Genomic DNA, 25,666 nt, shown 5'->3' with positions numbered 1-25,666 from the left:
TGCAGTGTAGGAATTAATAATGATGATAACGATAAAGCAGAGCTTGGCTCCTGCCGTGGCACTGCCCTCCGTCCTGCCCTGCAGTTCTCAGCTCCGTGCCTGCCCACGAAGCTGGGGCGCGTTTGCTGCGCTCCAGCAAGAGGGAAAGGGAGCTGCGGGGCCGGGCGGGCGATGGGAAGGCGGAGGGCAGAGCCGCGCCGCAGCTCGGCCGGCCGGGGCCGGGGTGGGCTCCCCGCGGCCGGGCCAGCTCCTGCCGGGAGGGAACCGCCGAGCGGGACGGGGAGGAGGGCAGGAGGCGCCTTGGATCTGAGGACAGGTTTGGGGGCCAACCCCTAATTAAAACCTTTTGTATGAAGTTAAAAAAAACCCCTCCATTCCGTGTCTGTTTAAATATTAACAGATGGGGGGGGGGGGGGGGGGGGGGGGAAGATGTGAACACAACTGCAAACGGAGTTTTGCTGATGTACCAGTTATATTGCAATCAGATATTGTTTAATTAGCGTGCAGAGCGAAAACATGCCTTGGGATTATTTATTAGAAAAAAAGAAAATACGGGGACCCGCCCCATTTTCTCCCTGAGATGAAAACTTTTCTCGAAGTTTTCCTGCCTGGGAGTAACCTCCCGCCCTGTAGTACTCCGCCCGGCCAGGGGAAGAGGCAGCCAGGTACCACCGCGGCCCGCGCAAGGGTGCGGGAAGGGCGCGGAGCGGCGCGGAAGGTGCGCCTGCGCCTTTAAGGCAGCGGCGCGGGGGGCGGCGGAGCGGCGGCTGCCGATCGCTTCCCTTTGATAAGGTCCTGGCAACTCCGTAGCTGCTCCGGGATGCCGAGAGAAGGGGGCAAAAAAAAAAAAAAAAAAAAAAGGAAATCCTCCCGCAAAAATAGAATTATTATATTTTCCTCACGAATGGTGACGCACACCCCTCCCACTCCCCGGGCAGAGGCTTCCCCCCGCGCACGCCTCGCACCGGGGATGCCCGGGGGCGGGAGCGCCAGGCGGGGCAGAGGGTGCTCCCCCCAGCTTCTTCTTCTTTATTATTTTTTTATTATTATTTTTTGAGGCCTGTTTTTCCCTCTTTTTTGTGTGTGCGAGCGTGGCGGGCGGCGCGGAGTCGCGCTACCGCCCTTGCAGGACCGCTCCGCCGGCCTCCGCTTTGATGCGCGCAGCGCTGGCGGGGAGAGCCCGGGGGGGCGGGGAGGGGCGGGGGGACGGGAGGAGGGAGGGGGAGGAGGCGGGGGAGGGACCAGCGCTTTTGTATTTAAAATAAATAAAATAAATAACCAGGGGAGGGAGAGGAGGGAGGCGCGGATCGCAGTGGGCTCCTTCCTTCGCAGCCCACCCCCCCTCGCCCCCCCTTCCCGATGCTCTCCGATGCGGTTGCACCGCCGGGGAGGAGAGGAGGAGGAGGAGGAAGACGAAGAAGAAGAAGAAGGACGACAGCGAGGGGCGCGGGGGGAGCGGGGCCAGCCTGCGCGCTGCCGGCGGCGGAGAGCGGCGGGGCCGCGGGCGCGCAGCGAGCTCCGGCTCCGCGGTGAGTGGCAACTTCGGGAGCAGCGGGCCGCGCTGCCGGCGGATTTTTTTTTTTTTTTTTTAATATGGATTTTTAATTTTTTTTTTATTATTTTTTTTTTTGGCGTGCGCGCCTTGCAGTGCCCGCGCTGCGCGGGCGCGGTGCCTCCGCGGGCGCGGCCGGGGTCGGCTTGTTGCTCAGGGCTCGGAGGCTCCAGGGCTCGGAGGAGCCAAGTCGCTTCGGACTTTTTTCTCCCCCCTTCCTCCCCCCCTCCAGCTCCGGCTCCGACCTCTCTCCTCCCAGCCCGTCGCCATTTCTGGAGCAGGTTTTTATCATTATTATTATTATTATTATTACTATTATTTTGCACGCTGGTCCAGCGCCGGGAAGCCCGGCCCGCGGGGGTCGGCGCCGCCCGGGGGCTGCCTCCCCCCCCGATCCCTCCCCCCCCCCCCCCCCCCGGTGCTCCTTTCTATTTATTTTCCTCTTCCCGGGGCTGGATTTGATGGCTCCCGGGTCCGGGGGGGCGCGGGGCCGCCCGCCCGGCCCGGGATGCCCCGCAGCGCCCAGGTACGGCCGTTGCGCCTCAACCTCTCCCCCTCGCCGGATATTTTTTGGGAAGGGGAGGGTGGGTCCCTGCTCCAGCATCTGGTTTCCGCAGAGAAGCGCCCCAAAAAGCCCTTTTTCCCGAGCGGGTGCTCCCCGTCACGGGGCGGGGGGGGGCAGAGGACCGGCCGGCCCCCGGCAGCGCGGTGCTGATGGGGCGCGCAACGTGCGCGCTGGAGGAGGGCGAGGGGCAGAGTGTGTGTGTGTATTGGGGGGGTGCAAAATGGAAACCAGATGCCGGGGCAGGGACGCCCTGTGCTGCTGGGAGCTGCCGGGGGGGGGGGGGGGGGGAGGTGGCCGCGCTGCCCCCCCGCCCCCCCCCCCCCCCCCCCCCCCGGCCCCGCTAAAAGTGCGTCGGGAGTTCAGCGGAGCGGATCTGATAGTCGCGATCGGGCTGGCGATAGAGCCGCGCTCCCTCTGCCCTGCCTTTCTCTCTCTCTCTCTCTCCTTTTTTTTTTTTGAATGTGAAGAGTTGAAAAGCCTGTTTACTTTTTGGCTTTGATGTTGGGAGGATCTGGTTTTGATTAGATCAATACTCCTTTTTTCTCTTCCCCCCCCTTTTTTCTTTCCCCTTTGCAGAGAGGAGGCTCAGAGGATCCCCTGCTGACTCCAGGCAGAGGAAGGCAGAGGCGCAGGCAGCTCCTGGAGCAACTGGGAGCCTCTCTCCCCATCGGGCTCCGGAGCCATGAGCAGCGCCGTGGTCCTCGCCCACCTCCCAGACCCCAGCAGCAGCTTCAGGGAAGACGCCCCCCGACCCCCCGTCCCAGGAGAGGAAGGAGAAGCACCATGCCCGCAACTCGCCAGCTCGTTTCTCCCCAAAAGCCAAAGCTTCAAGGCCATGCCGGTGCCTCCTGCCCCGCGGAGGAATGAGAACGGACTCGGGGAGCCGGAAGGCAGTGCATCTCCAGACTCCCCTCTGGCCAGATGGACCAAATCCTTGCATTCCTTGTTGGGAGATCAAGATGGTGCCTATCTTTTTCGGACCTTCCTGGAGAGGGAAAAATGTGTGGATACCTTAGACTTCTGGTTCGCCTGCAATGGCTTCAGGCAGATGGACCTTAAGGATACCAAAACTTTAAGAGTAGCCAAAGCTATATACAAAAGGTACATTGAGAACAACAGCATCGTCTCCAAGCAGCTCAAGCCTGCTACCAAGACCTACATAAGGGATAGCATCAAGAAGCAGCAGATAGATTCTATCATGTTTGATCAGGCACAGACTGAGATTCAGACTGTGATGGAGGAAAATGCTTACCAGATGTTTTTAACTTCTGATATATACCTCGAATATGTAAGGAGTGGAGGAGAGAATCCTGCTTACATGAACAGCAATGGACTGGGGAGCTTAAAAGTTGTCTGTGGCTATCTCCCAACCTTGAATGAAGAAGAGGAATGGAGCTGTGCAGACTTTAAAAACAAAATCTTGCCTTCGGTAGTTGGACTATCCAGCAAGACGTTGAGGGTTACGGCGAATGTCAGATCTACGGAAACGATCGAGAACGGATACAGGTAAGGGAACCACTGGAAATTGAGCTTTGTTTCAACTTTAAGGACTTTGAGAGTGCCTTTTTGGAAGGCTGCTGGGGAGCTAGCGGGGAGGCGAGGGGAGGCTGGGCTTCCCAGGGGCTAGGAGCACAGGGGCTTCCCTGCACCTCTAAACACTGGAATTTGGGGGGTGTTGTCTGGGTTTGAGTTGTGTTTTCCCCTCTGTACAGAGGAAAACAAGATACTGTGCTCTGAAGCCCTATTGGCTTTTTCAGTTCTCTTATAGATCAAAAACTTCATAGCAACTATGTCCTCCGGACATTCGTTAATTATTGATTCAACTTTCAAACCTATTAAGAGCAGGAGTAGAGTGGATCATATAGGCGCATGAATAATGTAACCTACTAGTTCCCCAACTCCACCATCGACCAGTGTTTAACTATCTTGGTTATGTGGGAAGCAATTGTGCGGTCATGGAGGAGGAAATGTGTGCGCTTATTGCATCAAACTCTGCAACTTGCACAAAATCTGCTTTTATTTTGACCGTGTGTGTGTTTGTGTGTGATGGACAGCCTCTCCCATCGCGTTGGGTGTTGGTATCGTGTCAAAGCCATTTAGGATGGCTTTGAGCCAATGTGTACAGGAGGATGCTTAAAATTGAGTACTTAAGGTAATAGAGACACTCCAGGTGTAGAGGAGGAGTAGAGTAGATCCCTCCAGTAGATCTTTGGTGCTCTCCTGTTGGCCTTGTGCTGGAAGTTAAACTCAGTAAAATGTGGTTGTGTCTAAGGGCAGCTTGTGAGGATGTGGAGGGTGTTGCGTGGTGGCAGGGGCTTCTCGTGCCCTCGGCTTGGGGTGCGTCCGCGTCACCGAACCCTTCTCTTTTGTCGGAAATGTTGGTGGCACCGTGGTGTTGAGGGTGAAGAAAGTGAGAGCCGTCTCCAAGTGAAGGGGGAGTGGAGGGGGGATGTGGAAGAAAGACTCCGATGAGCAAATGATGAGTTGTATAATCCTCTGAAAATGTATTCTTTCCTCTCCCCACCCTTGCCATAAATGTGGATTGTTGAATCAGGGCTGAGAGGAGAGGGTTCTGCTGGCAGATGTGCGCTCTCCTGCGCTGGCCCAGGAGGTTGGGGTTTGGTGTGGTGAGTGTTTGACATCTCGTTTACAGGAATTTTGAGAGCGTGTCTGTGATTCATGGACATCAAAGGGCATCAGGCTTCTCCTGGCGAGGCTTTGCTGGAGCTCACCCTCCTCTCCTGCCCTGCCGAGAGCTTCCAGCTGTGCCGGGCTTCCCGGTGCCGAGCTGCCGGGAGCTGGGAGGATGCCCTCGCCTGCGAGGGTCCTGCTGAGCCGGAGGCCTCTTTGGTCCCCTCCCTCTCATGAGGCCCTCCCTGCCAGCACAGGGGTGATGGAGGGTGATGGGCGTGGGTGCGGGCAGGAGGGATGTGCTTTGTCCCGGCGTGGCCTCTGGACCTCTCCTGCTGGGGGGCTGCGGGGGGGGCACTTGCTGGCAGCTGCTCCATGGAGGACTTGGGTTTGGGGATCCTCATCTCGTGCCTGAGTGTTGCTGCCTGAGCATCTGCTGCTCTCCAGAACCTGGTTTGAACTGCTGCCCTTCGCGTGCTTTCCAGGAGGGGGATGTTTGATGCTTTTATCTCTCAGCCTTTGTTGGTGTTCAGTGCTGGAAGGGTTTGGCTGTAATGTTCTACCAGAGCTGCAGGCCCTGCTAAAAACCCACATGTGCCTTGTCCAGGAGAGCTCTCCCAGAATGGTGGCTGCTTGCCTGATTAGTGCTGGGTTTTTTTATTTCCTTTTCTTTGTTTTTTTTTTCTTTCTTATCTTTTTTCTGCCTGGGGATTAATGCAGCTTGCTCCTCACATGTCAGATCTACCCTCCTAGGACATTAGGTGGTGCGTTTTGCTTTGATCACCTTCTGTTGAATTTCCAGGAGCTCTTGCTCTCCATGGGGCCAAGAGATCTCAATGCAAAGAGAGGGAGGTCAAGCTGAGATGCTTCTCAGTTGCTCCCTGAGCTATCCGTTTGTGAAGCCACTTGTGCGTGCATGTGCTAGAAGCTGATGAGCATATGGATGGGGTATCTCAGATGGGGTATCTCTTGTCGCTCAGCGCTTAGGGTTGCGTTGAGGACTGGAGCTGAAGCTTGCAGAAAGTCTTTCCTGGTGAGCATCCAAACCACACCTCCCTCCTCGTGCGTGTGATGGAATTAAAGAATTTCTGCTCGGCGCATTCTGGTTTTAGAGCACCGTGCAGGCTTTTGCCATTCACTTCGGTGGGTTTCGATGTGATTATGCCAGCGAGAGCCAGGAGCGCCAGGCCGAGCACACCCAACGGCGGGAGCAGAGCCATCTCGGATGAGAGAGCACCTGGACATCCCCGGGCATGGAGTCACGGCCAAAACCGCGGCAAACGGGAGACCGCAGAAATCGTGCGAGTTGAAAGACTTTGGCCCCAGCGTCGGTGATGGACAGGAACAGGAGAAGTCAAGTGAAAACACGGTGTTTGTGCCCGGCCGTAGACCGGGCGCGTGCGCGCGAGCTGCCGCTCGTGTATCTGGAGCTCTAACACAGGGAATATTTTACATGTAGAACCTCCCTCTTGTCCTTCAAAGCGACTCCCCTCCCCTCTAGCTCGCGGTGCCGTTCGAACCAGCCTCCCCACGCTGCGCCGGACCTGGCCCCACGCTCCAGGAATTCCAGCTATTATTTATCCGCGCTGCTAAACTTATCGCGCGCAGGTTTGCGTGCGCAGAGGAGCCCTGCAGCCTTCACGGCGCGTGGTTTTGTTCTCTCCGAGGTGGACTCATCTGCCTCCCATTACCCTCCTTGCTGTGCGGAGGCCGGGGCTTGCAGATGCCTTCTGCCAGCTCCTGGTGCTTCCTGGCCTTTGAAAGGACCCGCCGGTGGAGCTCCTTGTGTGTGAAGTTATTGGAACCAAGTTTGGCTTCAATTATCAAAGTAAATGATGCCATTGTAAAGCTATGCTCGAAGCAGTGTTCTACAATTAGAGCATGGAAGCTGTGATTAACATAGTTTTGTTAAAATATACTACTTTTTTTTTTTTCCTCCCCCCACGTTTGTGCGTGTGTGGGTTTTTTTTTTTTTTCCTTTTATCCTTAAACCCATGATTGCCCGGTGATATTTGTCCCAAGAAAATACTAAATGACATTCAGTTTTGCCTCGAAATGCTCCTTGTAGTTTTTTTTCTCTCTCAGTATGAATCTGTGGTTTGACCTGCCAGAGTGCTTTTATTTCGAAGAAGTGGAGTTTGACAGTGAAAAACCCCACGCTCTGAAACTGCCCCCTCCTAACGGGGGGCTACAACCACGAGCCCCTGAAATTTTCCTGGTGTTACAATACCTCTGATATGCCCATTGCCCGACATAGCATGGAGAGAGAGTTACACGCTGTGTGTCATCGCATCGAGATAAGAATAGGCTGAGAAACATCAGACATTCTCCTTGAAGCTCCAGAGCAACTGGTACCTGACAGCTGAAAACACTTTGCATGTTGAGTTTGGGAGCTGCGGCGGGTCTTTGCCTGTGCAGCAGGAGACCACCGCTTCCCGCTGGAATTCAGAACCCTCGCGGGCAACTCGCTGCATCTGGGTGTGATTACTGGAGTAAGGTGGTCAAATTAAAAAATATATATTAAAAAAAAAAGAATAATAATTAAACATAGCAAATCAGCCCCCATCAGTTTGGGGGGTTTCTGTGGGGCAGCGTGTTGGAGATGGAGTGTGGGGGCTGGCTTTAAAAATATGTGAACTTTGGGGTTTTTTGGTCCGTGAGGTGTTGGTAGGTGAATGGGTGCTGCAGTCCAGTACTGATGAGAAAATGAATTAGTTCTGGCCACATTCTCTAATTACATCTTTCCAAACGCTGTTTGGACACACCTCCTCTCCCTGTGTCAGGTTCATAGGGACCTGCTGCCTCCGCCCCCACTCCAGCCCCTCCAGTCATCCCATCTGCTGGAAGAACATGACAAAACAGCCCTCCTGGATGCATCCAGGGGTGGCAAGGTGATGGTTCTGTGCTGGGGACCCTTCTGCACCCCTGCACCTCATGGAGCATCTTCCATCCCTGAGCCTCCTGGGCTTTGGATGTGCTCTCAAGACCTGAGATGGTTTCAGATCAAGTAGTTTGAAGAGCTGCATCCCATACACAGTCTACCCAGAAGCCCACCAAGGACCCGGGAACGGTCACTTGGGCTGCACATCCCCCTGATTTAGAGTAGAAGACTACGTGGTTTTTCGAGAAACTTTTGTAGTAGTAGTAGTAGTAGGATAACTTAGCTTTCACCCACATGTGGAATTAATTTATCTTTGAAGATTTAACTTCTTTCCTGTGGCATTCCTTACTATCTCTTTTTTTTTTTCTTCTTCTTCTTCCCAGATATATATTTTTTAACATCTTGATCTCCCCATCAGAAATGCCTTGGCCTGCTTCGCAAAGGAATGCAGCCCCGGCTGGGCTGAATACCTGCCTGCAGCCAGCCCCGCGCCTCTCATACCAGAGAGGCCCATCTTCCCCACCATACTTCCCCCTCCTTGTCTTTTCTTTTTTCTTTTTTTTTCTTTTTCTTTTTTTCTTTTTTCTCTTTTTTCTTTTTTCTCATTTTTTTCCTCTTTTTCTTTGTTTTCCTCCTTTTTCTCTTTTTTTTTCTTTTTTTAAACTTTTCTTCTTTTTTTCCTCTTTTTTTTTCCTCTTTTTTTTTCTTTTTTTTTTTAAACTTCTCTTCTTCTTTTTTCTTCTTTTCAAACTTAAGCCTTTGTGGAGGCTCCCGTTTTCGGAGTGGGAGTGGGCAGTGGCAGGGGTGTCTGGTTGGTTTGAGGGATGGAGAGCCGGGCGGTGGGAGGACATTGCTGCTCACTTAAACCCAGCTGGTCCCCTCCGACCCCCTGTGGGGGCAGGGAGGTGGAAAGCCCATTAAAAAAAACCTGCCGAGCCTGCTGGTACATTCCTTAGGCCCCCGGGTCCTGGGTAAGTGGCCCTAATTATTAAAATCAGCAGTCCTTATCAGATGACAAGGCCTTTTGCTTTGATATACAAAGGCAGAAGCTTAACAACCCCATCTTTCCCTGGAAGAGGAACAAAATGTGCACCTTGACTGGGGCTTTCAAACCTCCCTGCATAATCCCCTTATCGCCTGCCCAAGATATGTATATTGATCCTGGCTGGGAAGCTGGGGTAATGGGAGGAGGCAGGCAGGGGGATGCCCAGGTCGTGTCCCCCCCACCCCATGCGGTGACCCTGCTGTGGTGACCCCTGCGGTGCTCCGTCACAGCCCATGTCACTGCCCGTGAATTTTTCACGTGACCACTCTTGGGTACTCAACTCAGACATCCAGGCTGGGCTTTGGATTTGCTTTTCCGGGTGAAGCCAAAGGCATTGGTGTTGGTAACTCATGTGTCCATTAAAAATACAACCTGCTGCTCCTGTCCTCACATCCCCCATCCTCCTCTTCCCCACCCAACTCCACGCACAAAAACTCAAGTTGAACAAGGAGTAGGTTCTCCCAAAAACTGGGCCTTTTTATCATGTGTTTGTGTAACGCCAGGAAGATGGCACCCAGCTTTGGGAGGCCAAGCTGGAGAGAGCAGATTTCAGCCCTGTCCATGCCTCCTCTGACGCATGGTGGTCCTGCTCCAGTAGTTTCAGGCAGTTCTCTTGTTTCAGGCAACACGGATACCGTAACTTGTATTCCCAAAGGGACCCTAACTGCTGTCTTCAGAGTAGACTCAAGTGTTCATTAGCTGGTGCCTCAGTGGCTTTCAGTGGGACCTGAGCTGTGAACTTCCTGATCTTTTGCCTGCTGATGCCACCAGCAAAAATCCTGCTGACCTCAGCAGTGCAGCGTCCAGCTTTGAGGACCAAGTTTTTGAAGGGATCAAAGTATGTAGAGGTGCTTCCTGGGGTTTTCTAAAGCACGCTTCCAATGCTGAAAGCAACTCCTGTGAAGTTGGACTTTGGAAGTGTTTAGACAGCGTGTCCTGGTTGCTGCTGGTCTGAGCAGTGGAGGGTTAGATGCTTCTAAAGGGGTTGAGCAGCCAGTGTGCATGGTTCCCATAAAGAGAGTGCTACCATGAAACTTGTGTGCTCTTCTCTAGCCCAAGACTGGCTGGTAACTAGATTTCTGTTTTGCTTGTCCCTAGGTCCTTCAAGAGGAACGATCCAGTTAACCCATACCATGTGAATTCTGGCTATGTTTTTGCCCCAGCAACCAGCGCCAACGATAGTGAAATATCTAGTGATGCCCTGACGGACGACTCCATGTCGATGACGGACAGCAGTGTGTAAGTATCTCATGCAGGACAGGTCCTTTTGGGACATGCCATCTGTCCATCAGCTGCACCGATGCACCGCGGGGGCTTACGGGAGCGATGGCTCTGGGATCATCGCCCTGCTTCTGCTCGCCGTTGACTAGGGGCTGCCGAAACGGAGGCGTGCGCCCAAATCCGGAGGTGTAGCAGGGCAGCGTGGGCTCGCTCTTCCTGCCGTCGCCGGAGGTGTTGGATGGAGTAAAATAATGAATCCCTCTATTGCCATTCTGCAACTGCAGCTGAACAAACATGTTTTGCCCTATGCTAATGGTGCTGCCTGACTAACCCAAGGAGCATATCTCCCTCAGCCTTTGTCTTAAGGCCAGGCTTCCTTAGCTAGTTATCAGTCATCAAAGAGGAGATTACTTCCTGTAGGAAGTACTTTCTGTAATTAAGGTTCGTCGTTAATGTCAGAATGTGCGGTAATAGGGCCAGTGACCTGGAGGGGCAAATAGCTGCTCATCTAGTGTGGCTGGGGCAGTCTTCAAAGAGCCATTTGAATGGAGCTGCATGGATCAGGTCTGGGTGTTTTCAGGAGTGTAGGGATGAGAGATGATGCTGTGGAGGAGCCCAGGAATTGCAGGATGTGTCTTTTTCTCCTGACTGCTGAGGAGTGTGCAGCTGGGAGCAGGACGTTTGACTGTTCCTCCTCAGTTTGCTTTCTGCAGCAGGAGAGAAACGGTGGTTTTGTGTCTGTAGAGGGGACAGTAAGACCCACTTTGCGCTCTTAAGGACCGTTTTCTTCAACTGGGTGTAAGGCAGGTGTTGCTGTTTGTGTTTCATGATCTTCACTTAAGTGCTCTAGAAAAGCCCACCTGTAAGCAGAGTGCTGTGTTCCTGGTCTTCCTCTCATAGGTGAAGCTTCTCCAATGTCTCTGTGAGACGTGGCTGGTGGTTACTGTGTGCTCCTCAGAGAGGTTTGCCTGCTGGGTTTTTAAAGTCAATGTGCGTGATGATGCACAACGGAAAACAGGATTTGCCCCAAATCCTTGATGCGTAAAAAAAGCTTTTCTTTTTTAACGCACATGTGTGTTTTGAACTGATATTATGGAAAAAAATAGTTTGTTGTCCCACCAGATTCCCTTATTGAACAATATTGGCATTAAATAAAAGAGCTGAATCATAGGGTGACTTCTTTATTTCTTCTTACTGGCGCTGGTTGTATGTGATCATGTGTCAACAGAGCATTCATTGGGTTAGTCATTTCTGGACCAGTGTAGGGTCACTTGGGATTCACAGGGCCAGGATTATACCCTCTCTTCACAGCAATGCCAATTGTGGGCCTTATACAGATGAGAGCACTGAGTGAGAAATAAAGTGCATGGTGGATGAAAGGCTTAACTGAATCGCTTTCAGCCCATTGTTCGGCCAGGGGAGCTTAGCGGGGATGAGAGGGCAGCAGCCCGCTTTGAAATTTGCTTGAACAAGTGAATAGGAGCTCCCCATAAAGCACGGTGAAAGGAGCCTGCCTGTTTTTTCCTGCCGGAACAATGGCCCGCGCAGGCTGCGAGGGGTTGGGGAAGCTCGGCTGATTAAACTGCCCGCGGCTCCGGGCTGGGGGGCGGCGGGCAGGGCGGGGGGCAGCCGGACCGCGGTGTTTCCTGCCGCAGAGCTGCTGCCCGGGCATCCCCGCAGCCACGCTCCGGGAGCGGGCGGATGCGCCAGGGTGTCGGGGTGGTTTGGGAAGCGGGAGAGGTGAACGGGCGGTTTGGAAGGTTTGGGCTGAGAGTTGAGGCTGGTTGGTGTGAAACTGCCGCTGCTGGGATGGCAGTGAAGTGTTTGGCATTCGCAGCCTCTCCCGGCCCCGCTGGTTCCTGAAGATGCTGTGGATGTGTTCGGGGCGCAGATGGGGCTGGGCGCTCTGCTGCCCGTGAGGTTCTGCCCCCCTTTTCCAGAGGACCCGGGTTTGTTCCGTTTCATCAGTGTGGATGCAGATTAGTTCTTTTGGCTTATATTGGTATCAACTGAAGAGGAAAAACTTGTTCTGGAAAAGTCTGTCAGACATAGCAATAAAGTGAGGTTGTTTTTTTTTTTTTAAAATAAATCTAAATCCAAACTGTACTGTCTTCAAATAGCACGCATTCTGGCTTTTCTATTTTATTATAGTTGCCAGGGATCAGTCTGTCCATATATATTTTGTAATAGCCACAAAGCATCATGCAAATTTATATTTCCATTTCTTGATTGGGGGGGAGGGGAGGGAGAGAGGAAAGGGGATTTTTTTTTTTTTATTTGCTTATATCTTATTTATGGATTTACTTTGGACACAGGGGAATGCTGCTGAGCAAACTTCAAATATTACCTTATCTTACAAACCAGGCTTTTGATGTTGGCAAGATCAGAGGCTTGTTTCAGAGCCGTTGCCAAATGAAGATGGGAGTGAATGCATATGCGCATGAGTCTGATATTTCAAAGCAGCAGTAAAACTACATTCAGGTTAGGTCAGGCACATCTGAGTCAAAAGGCTAAGATAATTGGCTCAGCTTAAATGGCAGCTGACTGGGTAGAAGACTTCAAACTAGTGTTTCCCCCAGAAACAGATTGGCTTAGCCCCAGCCTGGTTAGCTGAAATGTTTATAATTAAACTCTACTATTTAGTGCCTAAACTCTGTAGCTCCTCAGCCCCGCAGCTTTTGGTAGCCAAGAAAGCGAGTGCAGATGTTTGCTGCTGGAGCAAGGGCAGAGGTGGCACCCAGAGAGTTGGGGTTAACCCTTGTCCTGCCCCAGACCTCTGGCCGAGCTCAGCCTTTTCATTTCGAAGGCTCTTTCTCCTGGCTGGGGGGTCTGTTTCAGTATCAGGGTTCCCTCTGCCCCCCCAATATCTCTTGTTGAGCTGAGCTTGGCTCCAGCTCCGTCTGTCTGTCCCTCTTGTAATCGGGGATCACCCATGGGTCACCCCTTCAGCCCTGGCTTTCTCTGTTTTCCCCCGAAAGTCGCTCCTCGTTCCCCAGGATGACTTTCCTGAGCTACTCCACAGCCTTCCCATCCCAGTGAAATACCTCTGTTTTGTTTTTTTTTTTTTTTAAAAACATCTTTTTTTAATTCTGCGCATTGTTACAAGTTGTAGAACTCTTGTGAGGAGGCCGGGCTGTAGGAGGGAGCAGGAGGTTTGATGTGGGGCTCTCCGGTGCAGCTGGAGGAGTTTTAGGGGGGAAGGAGCAGCTTTTGTACCCACCTGAACCCGGGCAAATCTTAAACAAAGTGAGGAGCTGTGCTGTTGGGTCAGCGTTGCTCTTCCTCCTCCTTTTTGGGCCACCCTGCCTGGGAACAGCGGGAGTCCCCGCTCCTGCTCCGCAGCCTGTCCCAGGACTGTCCCTTCGGGCAGAGACAGTCCCTGGAAGCTGGGGACATGGGGATGCCCCACAAGGACAGGTGCTCCCAGCTCAGTGGCCGCAGCAGAGGGGTTGGGGACGACTCCGCGCTGTCCCTTGGTCATGTCCTTGGGTGCCTCAAGAGCTGCTTCCCTGCTCTTCCTCATCTGGCCTCTTGTGCTGATGGTTATGGAGGACACCTCCTCTTTAATTGAACACATTAACGGGATTAGTCCCGTACATACACGTGTGTGTAACGTGCTCGTGGAGGTGTTTTTCCTTACCTTTCCAATGCCTGTTTTGCTTGTTAGTCCCTGCATTCAAGGTCTTCCCTAAGAGACCCTTATCTCGGCACGCCTCAGTGAGCAAATGCTTCTCTGAAGGTGCAGATGATTTGGTTTTCACCTTAGACTTGCTTTGCCCCCACTCTCCCCCAAAGCTAAAGCTTGTCATGTGCCCTGATCCCTGTCGCCCCATGGGTTTGTGGAGCAGAAATGTTTGGTGGCCACCAGTGGCTGCAGTCAGGAGCCTTGGCTGGCTGTGATGGCCAGCACGTAACGGGGCTGCTTCTCCAGAAGGTGCTCCAGAGCCACGTGTTGTGAAACGGGGACGTGAGGACAATTAGCTCCTTCCACTTGAAACGTAACCTGTGTTCATGGACCAAGTCCGGAGGAGGCTGATGTTCATCTTGTAGCATCCAGGACTTTCTCTGCGGTCTCAGTGTGCTCTCTTGCTATTGAGATTTTCCCAAGTTTTCTAAGATGAAATTGTTCTGGTCTTTCCCTCTGGACTTTGCAGCTTAATCTTGCTCACTAAATTTAACAGCAACCGGACGTTTTGGCGAAGATCTTCTCAAAGGCCTGTGATAGGTAGCGTGCTTCAAACCTTGAACGTGGAGCAGATTGTCCTCCTCGAGGGAAGGGACCCGGTGTCTCCGGGAAGGCTTTCCCTGCGCCTTGTCTCCGGCTGCATGTCCAAAACACGTTGGTGCATGCCCACCACCGCCGTGGCCGTGGGAGGTGGCACGCAGGGACGCCACGTTGGCTCCTCGGGCAGGAGCGTGGGGCTACCGCTGTCTGCTCCGCCACCACCACCGCTCCTCAGGCAGGAGCGATGTTGTCCGCTCGGGAGATGAGTCAGGCGTGGGGGCAGGTGGATGAAAGGGACGGGACTGGAGATCAGGTTATTCAGTCTGAGGGAAGAGGTGGAATTAGACATTCAGGATCTCCAGGCATGCTCTTCCGGCTGTCCCCGCTCTCTGTAGAAGGCCCTTTAATCCTAACCGAGGTAATTTTTTGCGTGGACAGATGGAAACACCCAGCGTTGCCTCAAGCAGGCTGTGTGGGGGGCTGTTCCCACCGGCGCTCCTCGCCTGGGCTCTTCCCATGGCTCCCCGGCCACGAGCTGGCGCGGCCGAGGGCAGCGGTGTGTCTGGAGGGCACAGGCTGGCTCTGCTCGTGGCTGGCGGTGGCCAACCTGTGCCGGCCAGCCCCAGGGCGGGAGAAACATCCTGGGTCTTCAGTAGGGCTAGAGATGGGGAGCAGCCTTGTTGGTGGCCAACCTATCTTCAGCCTTTTCCTTCTTGTTTCCACTGTGCCAATGGTCCGTGGGTTGTTTCAGAGCTTGAGGAAAGTTGTGGTCTTAGCGAGTGTAGTTCAGTGGTGGAAAAGCAACAGTGCAGAAGCAGAACCCCAGCACTGGAAGGGCCTTTCTGTGAGATTCCTCAGAAGTGAAGCTGATGAGATCTTTGGGCGTCTTCCAGTGTGGAGTTGCCTTCAGCTTGCTTTTCAGCTTTTGCTGTATTCCTGCACATCCTTGTAGATGGTGACATGGACACTTCCCAAGGTGCCAGATCTTTGAGGCTTCAGGTGACATACAGAGGTCTCAGCACCTCTGGGTACGCAGGCCCACGGTGTGCTTGGGTGGCTTCAGAGGTGATGGAGAAACATCTTGGTTAGAGCGTGGAGAGAGCCCCGACTGATGGTGACCTCTCTTCCATGTGCAGAGATGGGATCCCCCCGTACAGAATTGGGAGCAAGAAGCAGCTCCAGCGGGAAATGCATCGGAGCGTCAAGGCCAACGGTCAAGTTTCTCTACCTCATTTTCCGGTAAGTCCAGGTGGGAGCTGCAGGGACTGGGCTGGCCATGGAAAACGCTGGGATTGGCAATGGGCAAACGTGGAGGGAAGGGAGCAGGAGAGGAGATCGTTTCCATCCCCGCATGATGCCTGAGAAGAGATGCTGCTTGGTGTTGGGCAGGAGCTGTGTGCTCTCAGCATCCTTGCAGAAACCTGCTTGCGTACAGTCAAAATTTGGTCCTTCCTGGAAAGCCAGGTGCTAATTAGGGCTTTTCAGCAGCACCAAATTGGTCTTCCTGGTCTAAACCCACGCAGGGATGCCCCAGTTGGGTCTAGCGAGAGCCTCGGCTCCATCCACCACACCGACACCTCCACCTTGGGGCTTGGCCTCGTGCGTGGCACCGGCAGCCTGCGGAAGCGCGTGTCTGTAAGGTGGGGGGAAGCAGGAACCTCCCAAAGGAGGGACGTTCCAGCAGCGCCGTGCCGCACCGTGAGCGGATCCGGTTCGCGGCGTCGCCGCGCTCTTGGAAATTAACTCGCTGACTCGCTAATTCGGTTGACTTGCAGACTCCGATTCCTGCAGTGAATAAACTGTTTACACAGACAAGTATCAACTTATCTTGTCTCGAGATTAATGTGCTAAAATTCCTCTTTCTGCTGTCTTAAGCAGCAAGAAATCATAGCTGATATTTCGGGAGGGGGGGGCGGGGGTTGGTTTATGTGGTTTTTCTTTTTGGTATTTTTTTTCTCCCTTCCTCTATAAAGAAAGTTCTATAGCCTGAGCTTGTAAATTAGATTATTTTGTCCCAGGGCGTGCAAATCGACTTTCTCTGTAAGGCAGTGCTTTGATCAGGGACTGAATAGAGCCAGCTTGTGTAAGAGTGACAATTTCCAGCAGAGTGGCCTTTTTCTACCCTCACATCATTTCTGGAGCTAAGTGGTTGCCGGAGAGAGGCCCCACCTCATCTGGTGGGCAGTATGTGAAGGAGTTGGCAGTTCAGCTTTCTGCTTTTTTTTTTGGGGGGGAAGATGGAGAGGGGGAGTGGGGTGCGTGGGGGTGGCAGGAGGGAGGGCAGAGGCGGGTGGGTGGTTTCTTTTTCCTCTCCCCCCCTCCTTTTCCTGCCATGTTTGCTTCTTTTGGCAGAAATTCGCATTTTGCCTTTTTATATTCTGCACTTGATTTGGAGATGTTCCCTTTCTCCCTTGATAGATCTGCTCGAGGCAGCCAAGCTCAGCAGTGTAGCACCGCTCGCCTGCAGCAGCTTTCTTCATTTTCTGTACAAAGAGATGGAGGGGGGGGGAAGAGATCTAGGACACTGTTGAGACAACACTACCTCAAAGGTGCCCAGTGTGTAGCCAGGAAATAAATTACCAGCACTTCTCTGATCTGCAACCGTTTGACTTCTTTTTTTTTTTATTTTTTTTTTTTCTCCTTTCCCTTTTTCTCCCCCATCTTGTTTTTTTTTAATTTCCAACTCCTTTCTGTTTATACTCACTTTATTCCTTGAGTTAAAGTCTCTCCCTCCCACCTCAGAGGGGTTTTTTTTTGGAGGTGGTTTTTTTTTTTGGTGGTTTTTTTTTTTTGATGTTTGACAACAGTCTTTGAAGATTTTCTACTTCAGAGTAGCTACTGATGGGCTGGTTGTACTACAGAGAGAACAAGCGGGGTTCCTCAGAGTGCGACCAACTGCTCCTGCCGAAGGCAAACGCTGGTGGGGAGGATGTCACTCCATGAGGCCACAGCACTAGCTCATAAAAATCCAGAGCAGCCCATGCCTGGTTGCGGTCGTCTTTTCATCCAAACATGGAGACACAACAAGCGTAGCGGGGCCGGCGGTGCCGCTCCGGCTAAGCGCCCGCGCCCCGCGCTAAACATGCCTTGTGCCTTCTGTCCCCGCTCCTTGTAGAGGACCCACCGTCTTCCCAAGGAGATGACCCCGGTGGAGCCGGCTGCCTTCGCCGCAGAGCTCATTTCCCGGCTGGAGAAGCTGAAGCAGGAGCAGGAAACCATGGACAGTCTGGAGGAGAGGCTGCAGCAAATCCAGGAGGTAGGAGGATTAACCCTGCTGGGGCCGGGCAGAGCTCGTGGGAGGGGGCCCGTGGGGAGGAACGCGTTTCCATCGCGCTGCAGTTCTGGAACCCGCGGCGGGGGGACATCCTGGCGCGCGCCTCGCGGGCTCCCCGTCCCCTCGTATTTATTTCTCGCCATCGCTCGGCCGGCAGGACGAGGAGAAGGAGGGCTTGGAGCTCCCTGCTGGCCCGCAGAGCGGTCGGGAAGTGGCGACCCCCCCAGCACCCGCAGCACCCGCTCTCACTCCTGCCCTCCGGCAGCTACGAGGAGGACCCCCAGGCCATCCTGGATGAGCATCTCTCCCGTGTGCTGAAGACCCCCGGCTGCCAGTCGCCCGGCGTAGGCAGGCACAGCCCTCGCACCCGCTCCCCCGACCGCCTGCCGACGGGCAAGCTGCCACCCGGCGTGGCATCGCCGGCTGCCTGCGCCTTGCTGGGTAAGGGGTTCGTCACCAAGCAGACCACCAAGCACGTCCACCACCACTACATCCACCACCACGCCGTGCCCAAGACGAAGGAGCAGATCGAAGCAGAGGCGGCTCAGCGGGCGCAGTGCTGCTGCCCGGCGGGCGGCGACTACTACTGCTACCCCAAGTGCAGGGGCCACCCCAAAAGCATGGACCCCCCTCTCCCTCCGCTGGAGCCCTTCCGGTAAGTCACAAGCATCTCTCTCCATCACACCCACCCTGAACCGTCACCCCACCATGGGCTGAGCAGGCAGCCGTGGGCCATCATGGGGGGCTGATGGTGGGCTTGTGTCCTCTTCTCGCCATCCGCAGGACAGGGACGCTGCCGAAGAGGCCGAGCAGAGGAGCAGAGAGCGGTGCCATGCCAGCCGGGGATGGGGGGCTGCCCGGCCCCGCAGGGGTGCAGCTCCCGGGGGGCGAGGCGGACCGGGCGCAGAACGTCTGGCAGTGGATGCTGGAGAGCGAGAGGCAAAATAAGCACAAGCCCCATAGGTAAATACGCAGCTGTCTACAGCAATACTGCTCCCGGTAAATATTTATATATTACACGGGCTGTCTATTTTTACAATCGCTAAAAACAAATGAGACTCTTTGCTCCTCCGGTTTAATATAAAAGCTGTTCCGCAGAACCAGAAAAACCACAAAAATGTCATGTTTTTGGCAATAAACCTCCTTTCATGTTATGACAGACTTTTGAGAGGGAGCGAGCAGAATAGGAGCTGCTATTAAAGTCATATTTTCCAGCTTTTCTAACCCGACTTCTTCCCCTCCCCAAGCACACAAAGCACAAAGAAGGCCTACAGCTCCGACTTCGCCAAGGGGGCCCCCGGCCGCCACCACCCCTGGGGGACCGGCAGCCACCCGCGCGGGGCGCAGCCCGCCCACCCCTTCGTCCAGGACCCCGCCATGCCCCCGCTCACCCCGCCCAACACCCTGGCACAGCTGGAGGAAGCGTGCCGCCGCCTCGCCGAGGTCTCCAAGCCACAGAAGCAACGGTAACGGCCGCGGGAGGGATGGTCCTGGTCCCTCCGTGGGGTTTGGGGAGCAGGAGGGGTAGGAGAGAAGTTTGCTGGGTGCAGGGTTGGCTCATCTTCAGCCACGGTGGTGGGTGAACGTGGACGGTGTCCTCCCCGTCTACGTAGAGGGTCAGCCACGGGGCCGGACCGTGGGGACGCGTGACGGCGCGTCTTGGCCGAGCCCCAAGGATGAGCCTCCTTATTCCAACCCCACCCTACGCTGGTGCAAATAGTTTGAGTCCTAGACTATTACTTCCACTCTTTTGATGGCTGTAATTTGCCCATTTTTCCTCTGGGACGGGCTCCAGCTACATACCAAGTGGAGAATTGGGCTGGTTATCGTTCATGTGGGTATGGGAGGATAAATGAGCCCACAGCATTCTTAATTCTTCCTTTGATTGTTTACAACATGTGAGGGTTGATACAAAGAGCGAACTTAACGACCCACAGGAGACTTCAATTAAGAAGATTGTATTTCGACAATGTTTTTAAGAAGTCTTTTTTTTTTTTTCTCCTTCTTCTTCTCCTTCTTCCTCTTCCTCCCCTTCCCCTCTTGCCCTCCCCCTCTCCCCTTCAGATGTTCAACCTCAAATCAGCCGAGGGATCGAAACCACTCCGCTGCCGTTCCGGGGGGGAACAGCCCTTTCTGCAGTGCAAGTCTAACGACAGAAGAGTGAGTATCGCGCGCTCAGGAACGGGTTGGGAAATGGATCTGTAATGCTTATATTTTCCTTAAATGGATTGCGCTTTGAAAAGAGGAAATTCTTCCATCTGAATTTTCGTCTTTCAAGCGTTCTTCTTAAAGAAAGAACAAAACATTTTCAAATCTTGTCTCTGGCTCTTTTTAACGTGCATTCCTGTAAAGTGGACAAAGATTGGATTAGTCTAATTACAGGATGGTTCTTTTAACAAGAAATCTGCTACAGAGAGGTCTAAAATGGCCTAAATAATTAAAGTTTTCTTTCTTACCCTCTTCATCTTAAGCAATGAGTAATGTTTGAAGTCCAGACTGAGCCACCTGACTAGAGCCTTTCATTTTTAATTGGTTGACCTTAAGTCCACCAGCTGTCTTTGCTAGCAGCTTTTTTTCTGAAGCCACTCTACAAAGACTTAGAACAAATTAGGAAGACTAAATTACTGCGGACTAACACTTTGTGACCTTTTGACATGCCAAGTGTACGTTGCCTCAGAAGTGGGCGCAGATTTGGCTGCACGGCATTCACTACACCGTTGCCATTTTGCTGGGTAATATTGTTTTAATTATTCTTTAAGACGGCTTCCTTGGTGCAGATGACAAAACCCAGTTAATTTTATCCTCACCGGGAAAACTAACATTACCTGTGTACTTCAGGTGAAGAATCTGGCGGTGGTTTTGCTTTGTTAGCTGTTGGTGGGTGCAGGTGGTTTCGTGCAGGAGAAAGCAGCTTGGCAGATGTTTTGTATGAAGATGGGTGTAACGAGCCTTTTAAAATCAGCAGAGTACAGTACTGGGGCTCACTGGGTACAGGTTAGCCCATGGCGAGCCCTACGCACGCTCATCCGACCTGTGGTCCTGCTCTGATGCTTCCAGCAAACATCTGACCTCCATCCCTCAGTTCTCCCATCCGTAAAATGGGATGAGGGGTCTCCCCATGGCTGGGTCTTTTGCGACACCGTGATTCCCACCCTGGCAGCATGCGGGGGCAGCCCAGTGAAGGGCTGTGCACACGGCGAGCACGGGAATATCCGACTTTTTGGATCACGCCCGGCGTGTTTCGTGTGGCAGAAGCGCCGCTGGGTTGAGCGCGGCGAAAGGGCTTGTCCTTGAATGGAAAAATAGAGGGTTTTGTGTGTGTTTTCTGTTTTTCAGTCACAAAGAGCCAAAGAAACTGCCAGTTGTTCACACCTCTCAGTCGAGCGAGTTGGTTGTCACCTATTTTTTTTGCGGAGAAGAAATTCCCTACAGGAGGATGTTAAGGGCCCAGAGCCTTACCCTTGGGCACTTTAAAGAACAGCTGAGCAAAAAGGGAAATTACAGGTAAGAATCTGTGATTTGTTTGTTCTTTTTGTATATTTTAAGAAGTCAAAAGAATCAGCAGACATTTTGCAGGTCTACCTGCAGTGACACATTTACCTCGGGTTTTTTCTTCTGAGGCTGTAGATCTTCTTACTCTTTTCCTACTCGAACCAAGAGCAACTTAGGGATGGAGAAAGGAGCCCTGAGCTGCAGCTTGGCTGCGGGGCCACCACCTCTCCATCCCTCCCCTTGCCCAGGGATGCAGCCTGGCAGGCTCTGCATCCCAACCCTTGTCCAGAAAGCTTAGATACCAGGAAAAACTGGGATGGCCTTGTGGTGAAGGCATGGAGCAATGGGGTTCAGTTCCCAATTTGGGGGGGAGGGGGGGAAGGTCAGCATTCGTCTTGGTGCTGGCTTCCTGCTTTGCCTACTCCTTTAAGTTTTTGATTTTTTTAATCGTGTTTTTTTTTTCAATGGTGTGGCCATAAATGCGGTCAGGGAAAGGTTGGGATGTTGTATCTTAGTGGATGTTGTAGCTGAGAGGTGGGGAGCTCATTTTTCTCTTTGTTAGGGGAAAAAAATCCTCTGCCCTGCAGGGAAAGCTCTGTCAGCGATACCACATTTCTCCTCAGGGTCACCACCAAACCCTGCCTGTCTGGTTTCCAGGGCTCAGCTCCCAGTTTAACCAGTTTGCTGCTTCACCTGTTCTAGTTCCCATGGCAGTAGCTTCATGTTGGCTGTTTTTTGCTGTGCTTTCCCAGTGGACATGGGCACTAGTGGGATTGTCTGTTGGCCCCTTCTCCTGCACGGTGAGCAGGAGAGGGATGGTCCAGCTTCAAGTTTTGAATTTGCCCTGAATTTGGTGCTTCTTCGAAGAGCCAGAAGGTTTGCCCTGGGACTGGCAGCCTCTGCTTTGACCTCAAAATGGGTCATTTGGGTTTGGTATGAGGACTTTCCAGCCGATGTTCCATCACTGGCCTATCTCTAGCTTTGGGAAGTCCACCTGTGCAGACCAGAGGTAGGTCACCCATGGGTGCTCTCAGGCTGGGGGATGCTGAGCTGGGCTCTGGCTGTGGCAGTTGCACTGTGGGGCTGAATTAATGCCAATTCGTCCCCTAAAACCATCTTTGCAGCCTGGGCAGCCACCATCAGATGGCAGCAACCTGCACGTACACCCAACCTGGACAACCTCCAGGAGAGGTCCCTGACCTTCTTGCACCCTTGTGTCATTTTCCAGCCCCTAAAGCCTCTCCTGCCCACCACACCTCTCCTTGGGCTGATGCAGCTTCATGCCCCAATTGCAGACCAGTTTCCCTCCCCTCGTCGCTGGTCTGTCACTGCTCCAGTCCCACCGCCCCCTAAAAAATTCCTTTTTTTTGTTTGTTTGTTTGTTTTCTATGACGTTTTTGCGTGATGCCCAAGCGCAGGACTTGGCTCCTAAAACCTATGTGGCCCGAAAGTCCCTCCAGGTGCAATTATTTGTGCCTTGTCAGCCCGTAATTACTCTAGAAAATGTTTTTAAGTGACTGACAAGGATGAAACAACGTTTTGCTTAGATCTCACCCCTTTACACCTGGGTAAAGACAATACAGAAATTTAGAAAAGGAACTTGGGTACGTGCCCAGTATTTTATCTTGCACAGACACAAGGTGAAACTAATTACACAAATGTGTGTACCTCCGGGGAATCATTTTGATCTAAGCTTTGACTTTTGGCTGGACTTTGAGTGAAACTGCGGGTGACCTTCAGGGAAGAGGTCCGTAGTGCCCGGAGTAGCGTGTGTGTTACGGGGAGGCACTAACTAGGCTGCTTTGGTCACATCTGGCATTGATTTCTTTTTAAGGCACATTTAATAAGCATGGCTTTGAAGCCGTTGCCTTTCATTTAATGCACAAAGACACGCAGAAACGCTCCGCTCTCCAAATTCTTTATTGATTGGATCAGTTTGCGAGGTGGGTACCTCGGGCTCCCGCGATGCCGGAGCTGCGCGGCCGGTCCCGCCGTGGGGCAGCCGCCGGGAAATTCGCTGCTTTGCTTTCCTTGACCACCACCCTCCCTTCAAAAAAAAAAAAAAAAAGAAAATGAAGGAATTAAGCAGTGATTTAATACTGATGGCGTTAACAAAAAACAAACATAGAGGCACAAAAAAACTGGGTGGTGTCGGGTAATCCGAAGATGGCAGCGGTTCAAAACAGAGCTGTAACGCCAGGCCCGCTCGCCTCGATTGGTGCCAGATGTCCCAAAAAATAAAAAAAAAATTAAAAAAAAAGAGCAAAGCTCGCCACATAAAATATATTTCAATGGAAAGCCCATTTCTGAGCAAATAAGAGCAGAGTGACTTGTTTGAAGATGTTGTGGAGGAGGATTTTTTTTTTTGCTTTGCCTCCTCTCTTCCTTTTTTTTTTTTTTTTCCCTTTTCTCTGTGAAATAAGGTTGTAATTATGTAAAAGGTCATAGCGTGTTTTCTCAAATAAAAATTTTGTAAACACAGCCAGCGCCTGGGCTTGTGGAGGAAGTTATTGGGAAGAGCGGCTGTTATCTGAAGAGGGGTGGAGAAAGGGAAAGGGAAGAGAAAGTTCTTTGTAATTCATTCAAACTTTCCTTGGGTTTTTTTGGGTTTGTTTCAAGGCTGCTGGCCTGGGGAATTGTGGCCTTGACCTGCAGCATGAGAGTTGGTGGGAGCTGGGCCACTGACTTCAATAAGCTCAGGCTCTGAAGGGCTTAAATAAGATGTTTTTCCTTGCTGAGCCATTAAAGAGGCAACATGTGTCAATTCAGCTTGGAATGACTTTACAAAAATAAATCCTGACCATACCTTGACTAAATGGAGCTGGTTTCATCTCTTTGACTAAGAAGCTAGCTTTTAGCCCCCTACCAAAATAGTTTTCATGTGCCCTGAAAATAAATAGATTTTTCAGGCTGTCGTTACTGAGTATTTTAAAAATGTGTAATAGAACAGTCACTAAAAAAAAAAAAAAAAAATTCTAAGACCCTGCCGTGGCTCTTTCAGCTTTAATAGTAAAAGGGAGCTGAATTTCATCTCCTTTCCCATCCTAAAAGCACAACAATGGCAAAACCCTTTCCCCTGACAAATATCCACCAACCCCAGTTGTCTGCAGACTACAGGGGAGCGGTGTGAGCGGGGGTAATTATTTTCTATTTTCCTTTGTAACCCATCTGAGGAAGGGTTTTCCAGCCCTGGCGATCGGATGGCAAAGCGCTTTTCCAAGGGAGCAGGCATGTCCGAGGAGGAGGTGTGCGGCGGCAGACGGACAGGCTCCCTAAATGCTACCCCTCTGAATGGAAGCCCTTCATTTGTGCATATGCAATTAAGCAGCCCTAGAAGGAAGAAAGCTCCAAACGGGATAAAAGGAACCTTTAATCAAGAAGCTGAACGGTCTAATTCAGGATAATAGAGGGGTCCTTACTGTTTGACACGGGAGAGGTGGGGGTGCTTTTTTGTCTGGGGGAGCGCTGGCTTCATGATCTAACGACCCGGAGCAAAAGAGCAGGAGCGCGGGACACCGCGGCGTGACCTCCCCGCGTCCCAGCGCGCAGACTGGGCCGCACTGGGAGCCGGCGGGACGCGGCTCCCGGAGTTTCTGCCGCTTAAAACGGAGACGTGAATTAGGCATTTGGTTATTTCCAATGTGAGGCTCCCAGGGTTGTTTTTTTTTTTTTTTTCCGGGGTGTTTTTTTCAGTGGGAGTACCGCAGAGTTTCAGCTTTTGCGTTGCAGGGAGCTGGGATGGTTTTCTTTTCATCCATCCGTATGCCCAAAAAGCCTCTCCTTTAATAACAGTTGCTAATTTTAATGTTGGGCTTCAGCCTTGAAACAAGAAAACACATGAAAGAAAGAAGGTGGGGAAGAGGGGAACCTTACACTTTGCTTTGAAATTCTATTTATTTATTTTTTAAATAAGATATTTGACCAGAAATCACTGTGCTTTCTAATTTTCTTTACGGCTGAGGATATCCACTGCCAACGTGTGTAATTTACTCACTGTAGAAGCCATTGTCACCACTGAGGAGCGGCACAGCCCTGCTCCCTCTGTCCCATCCCTGTCCCTGCAGCTCCTGGGATGCTTTCATGTTGCTGGACCTGAGCAGTCCTGAGGTTTTCCTGGCCACGCCGGGAGCTGGAGGAGCATCCTAGGAGGGAGAGATTGGAAATGTTGTGGTTAAAAGAACTGCCAAAGCATCCTTCGCTTTCCCTTTTGTTTTTTTTAACTGTGTTTTAATTCTCCTGACCACAGATACTACTTCAAAAAAGCAAGCGACGAGTTTGACTGCGGTGCGGTGTTTGAAGAGATTTGGGAAGACGAAACCATCCTGCCGATGTACGAAGGACGGATCCTTGGGAAAGTAGAACGGATCGATTGATGGTGTCTGCGTTTCTTAAGAAAAGTTAAGCTAGAAAAGTCTTTGGACACACAACAGTAGTGATGACCAGGAGAAAAAAAAAAAAAAAAACCACACACCAAACTCTGAAGGAAAGTTTTGAACCAATGAAGAAAAAAAGCGAAGTCTATGAAGACTTTGCTGAATTAGCCTTAGAGGAAAAAAAAAAAAAAGGCAGTTATTATTCATGAGTTAGGTACTGAGATGATAAAAACCCTGAACTATTTATTAAAAACATGACCACTGTTGGCTATTGGAGATGCAGACCGTGTTTGAGAGACTTCCATACATAATATATGATTTCCTGGGGATCTGAAATCTATGGACTAAGAGAAACTGTGTATAGCTTACCTTAACAGTAATCCTTATTGATATTTATTGAACAGTCT

At 52.0% G+C, this 25,666-nt stretch overlaps 1 protein-coding gene across 1 annotated transcript; it reads left to right on the top strand.

The window, feature by feature from the left end:
• The first annotated feature begins 2,799 nt into the window (after positions 1-2,799).
• On the top strand, positions 2,800-25,259 carry AXIN2 (axin 2). Its single transcript, XM_086624097.1, is given in 11 exon segments — positions 2,800-3,623; positions 9,773-9,913; positions 15,257-15,359; positions 17,236-17,376; positions 17,552-17,620; positions 17,622-18,049; positions 18,178-18,357; positions 18,642-18,860; positions 19,459-19,554; positions 20,731-20,898; positions 25,133-25,259. Coding segments are annotated over 11 exon segments (2,496 nt in total).
• Positions 25,260-25,666: the final 407 nt, after the last annotated feature.

This window comes from Tauraco erythrolophus, chromosome 20 (genome assembly GCF_009769465.1).
Source record: "Tauraco erythrolophus isolate bTauEry1 chromosome 20, bTauEry1.pri, whole genome shotgun sequence".
NCBI lineage: Eukaryota > Metazoa > Chordata > Aves > Musophagiformes > Musophagidae > Tauraco > Tauraco erythrolophus.
Note: the sequence above shows the minus strand (reverse complement) of the source record. Positions and strands in the feature narration are given on the sequence as shown.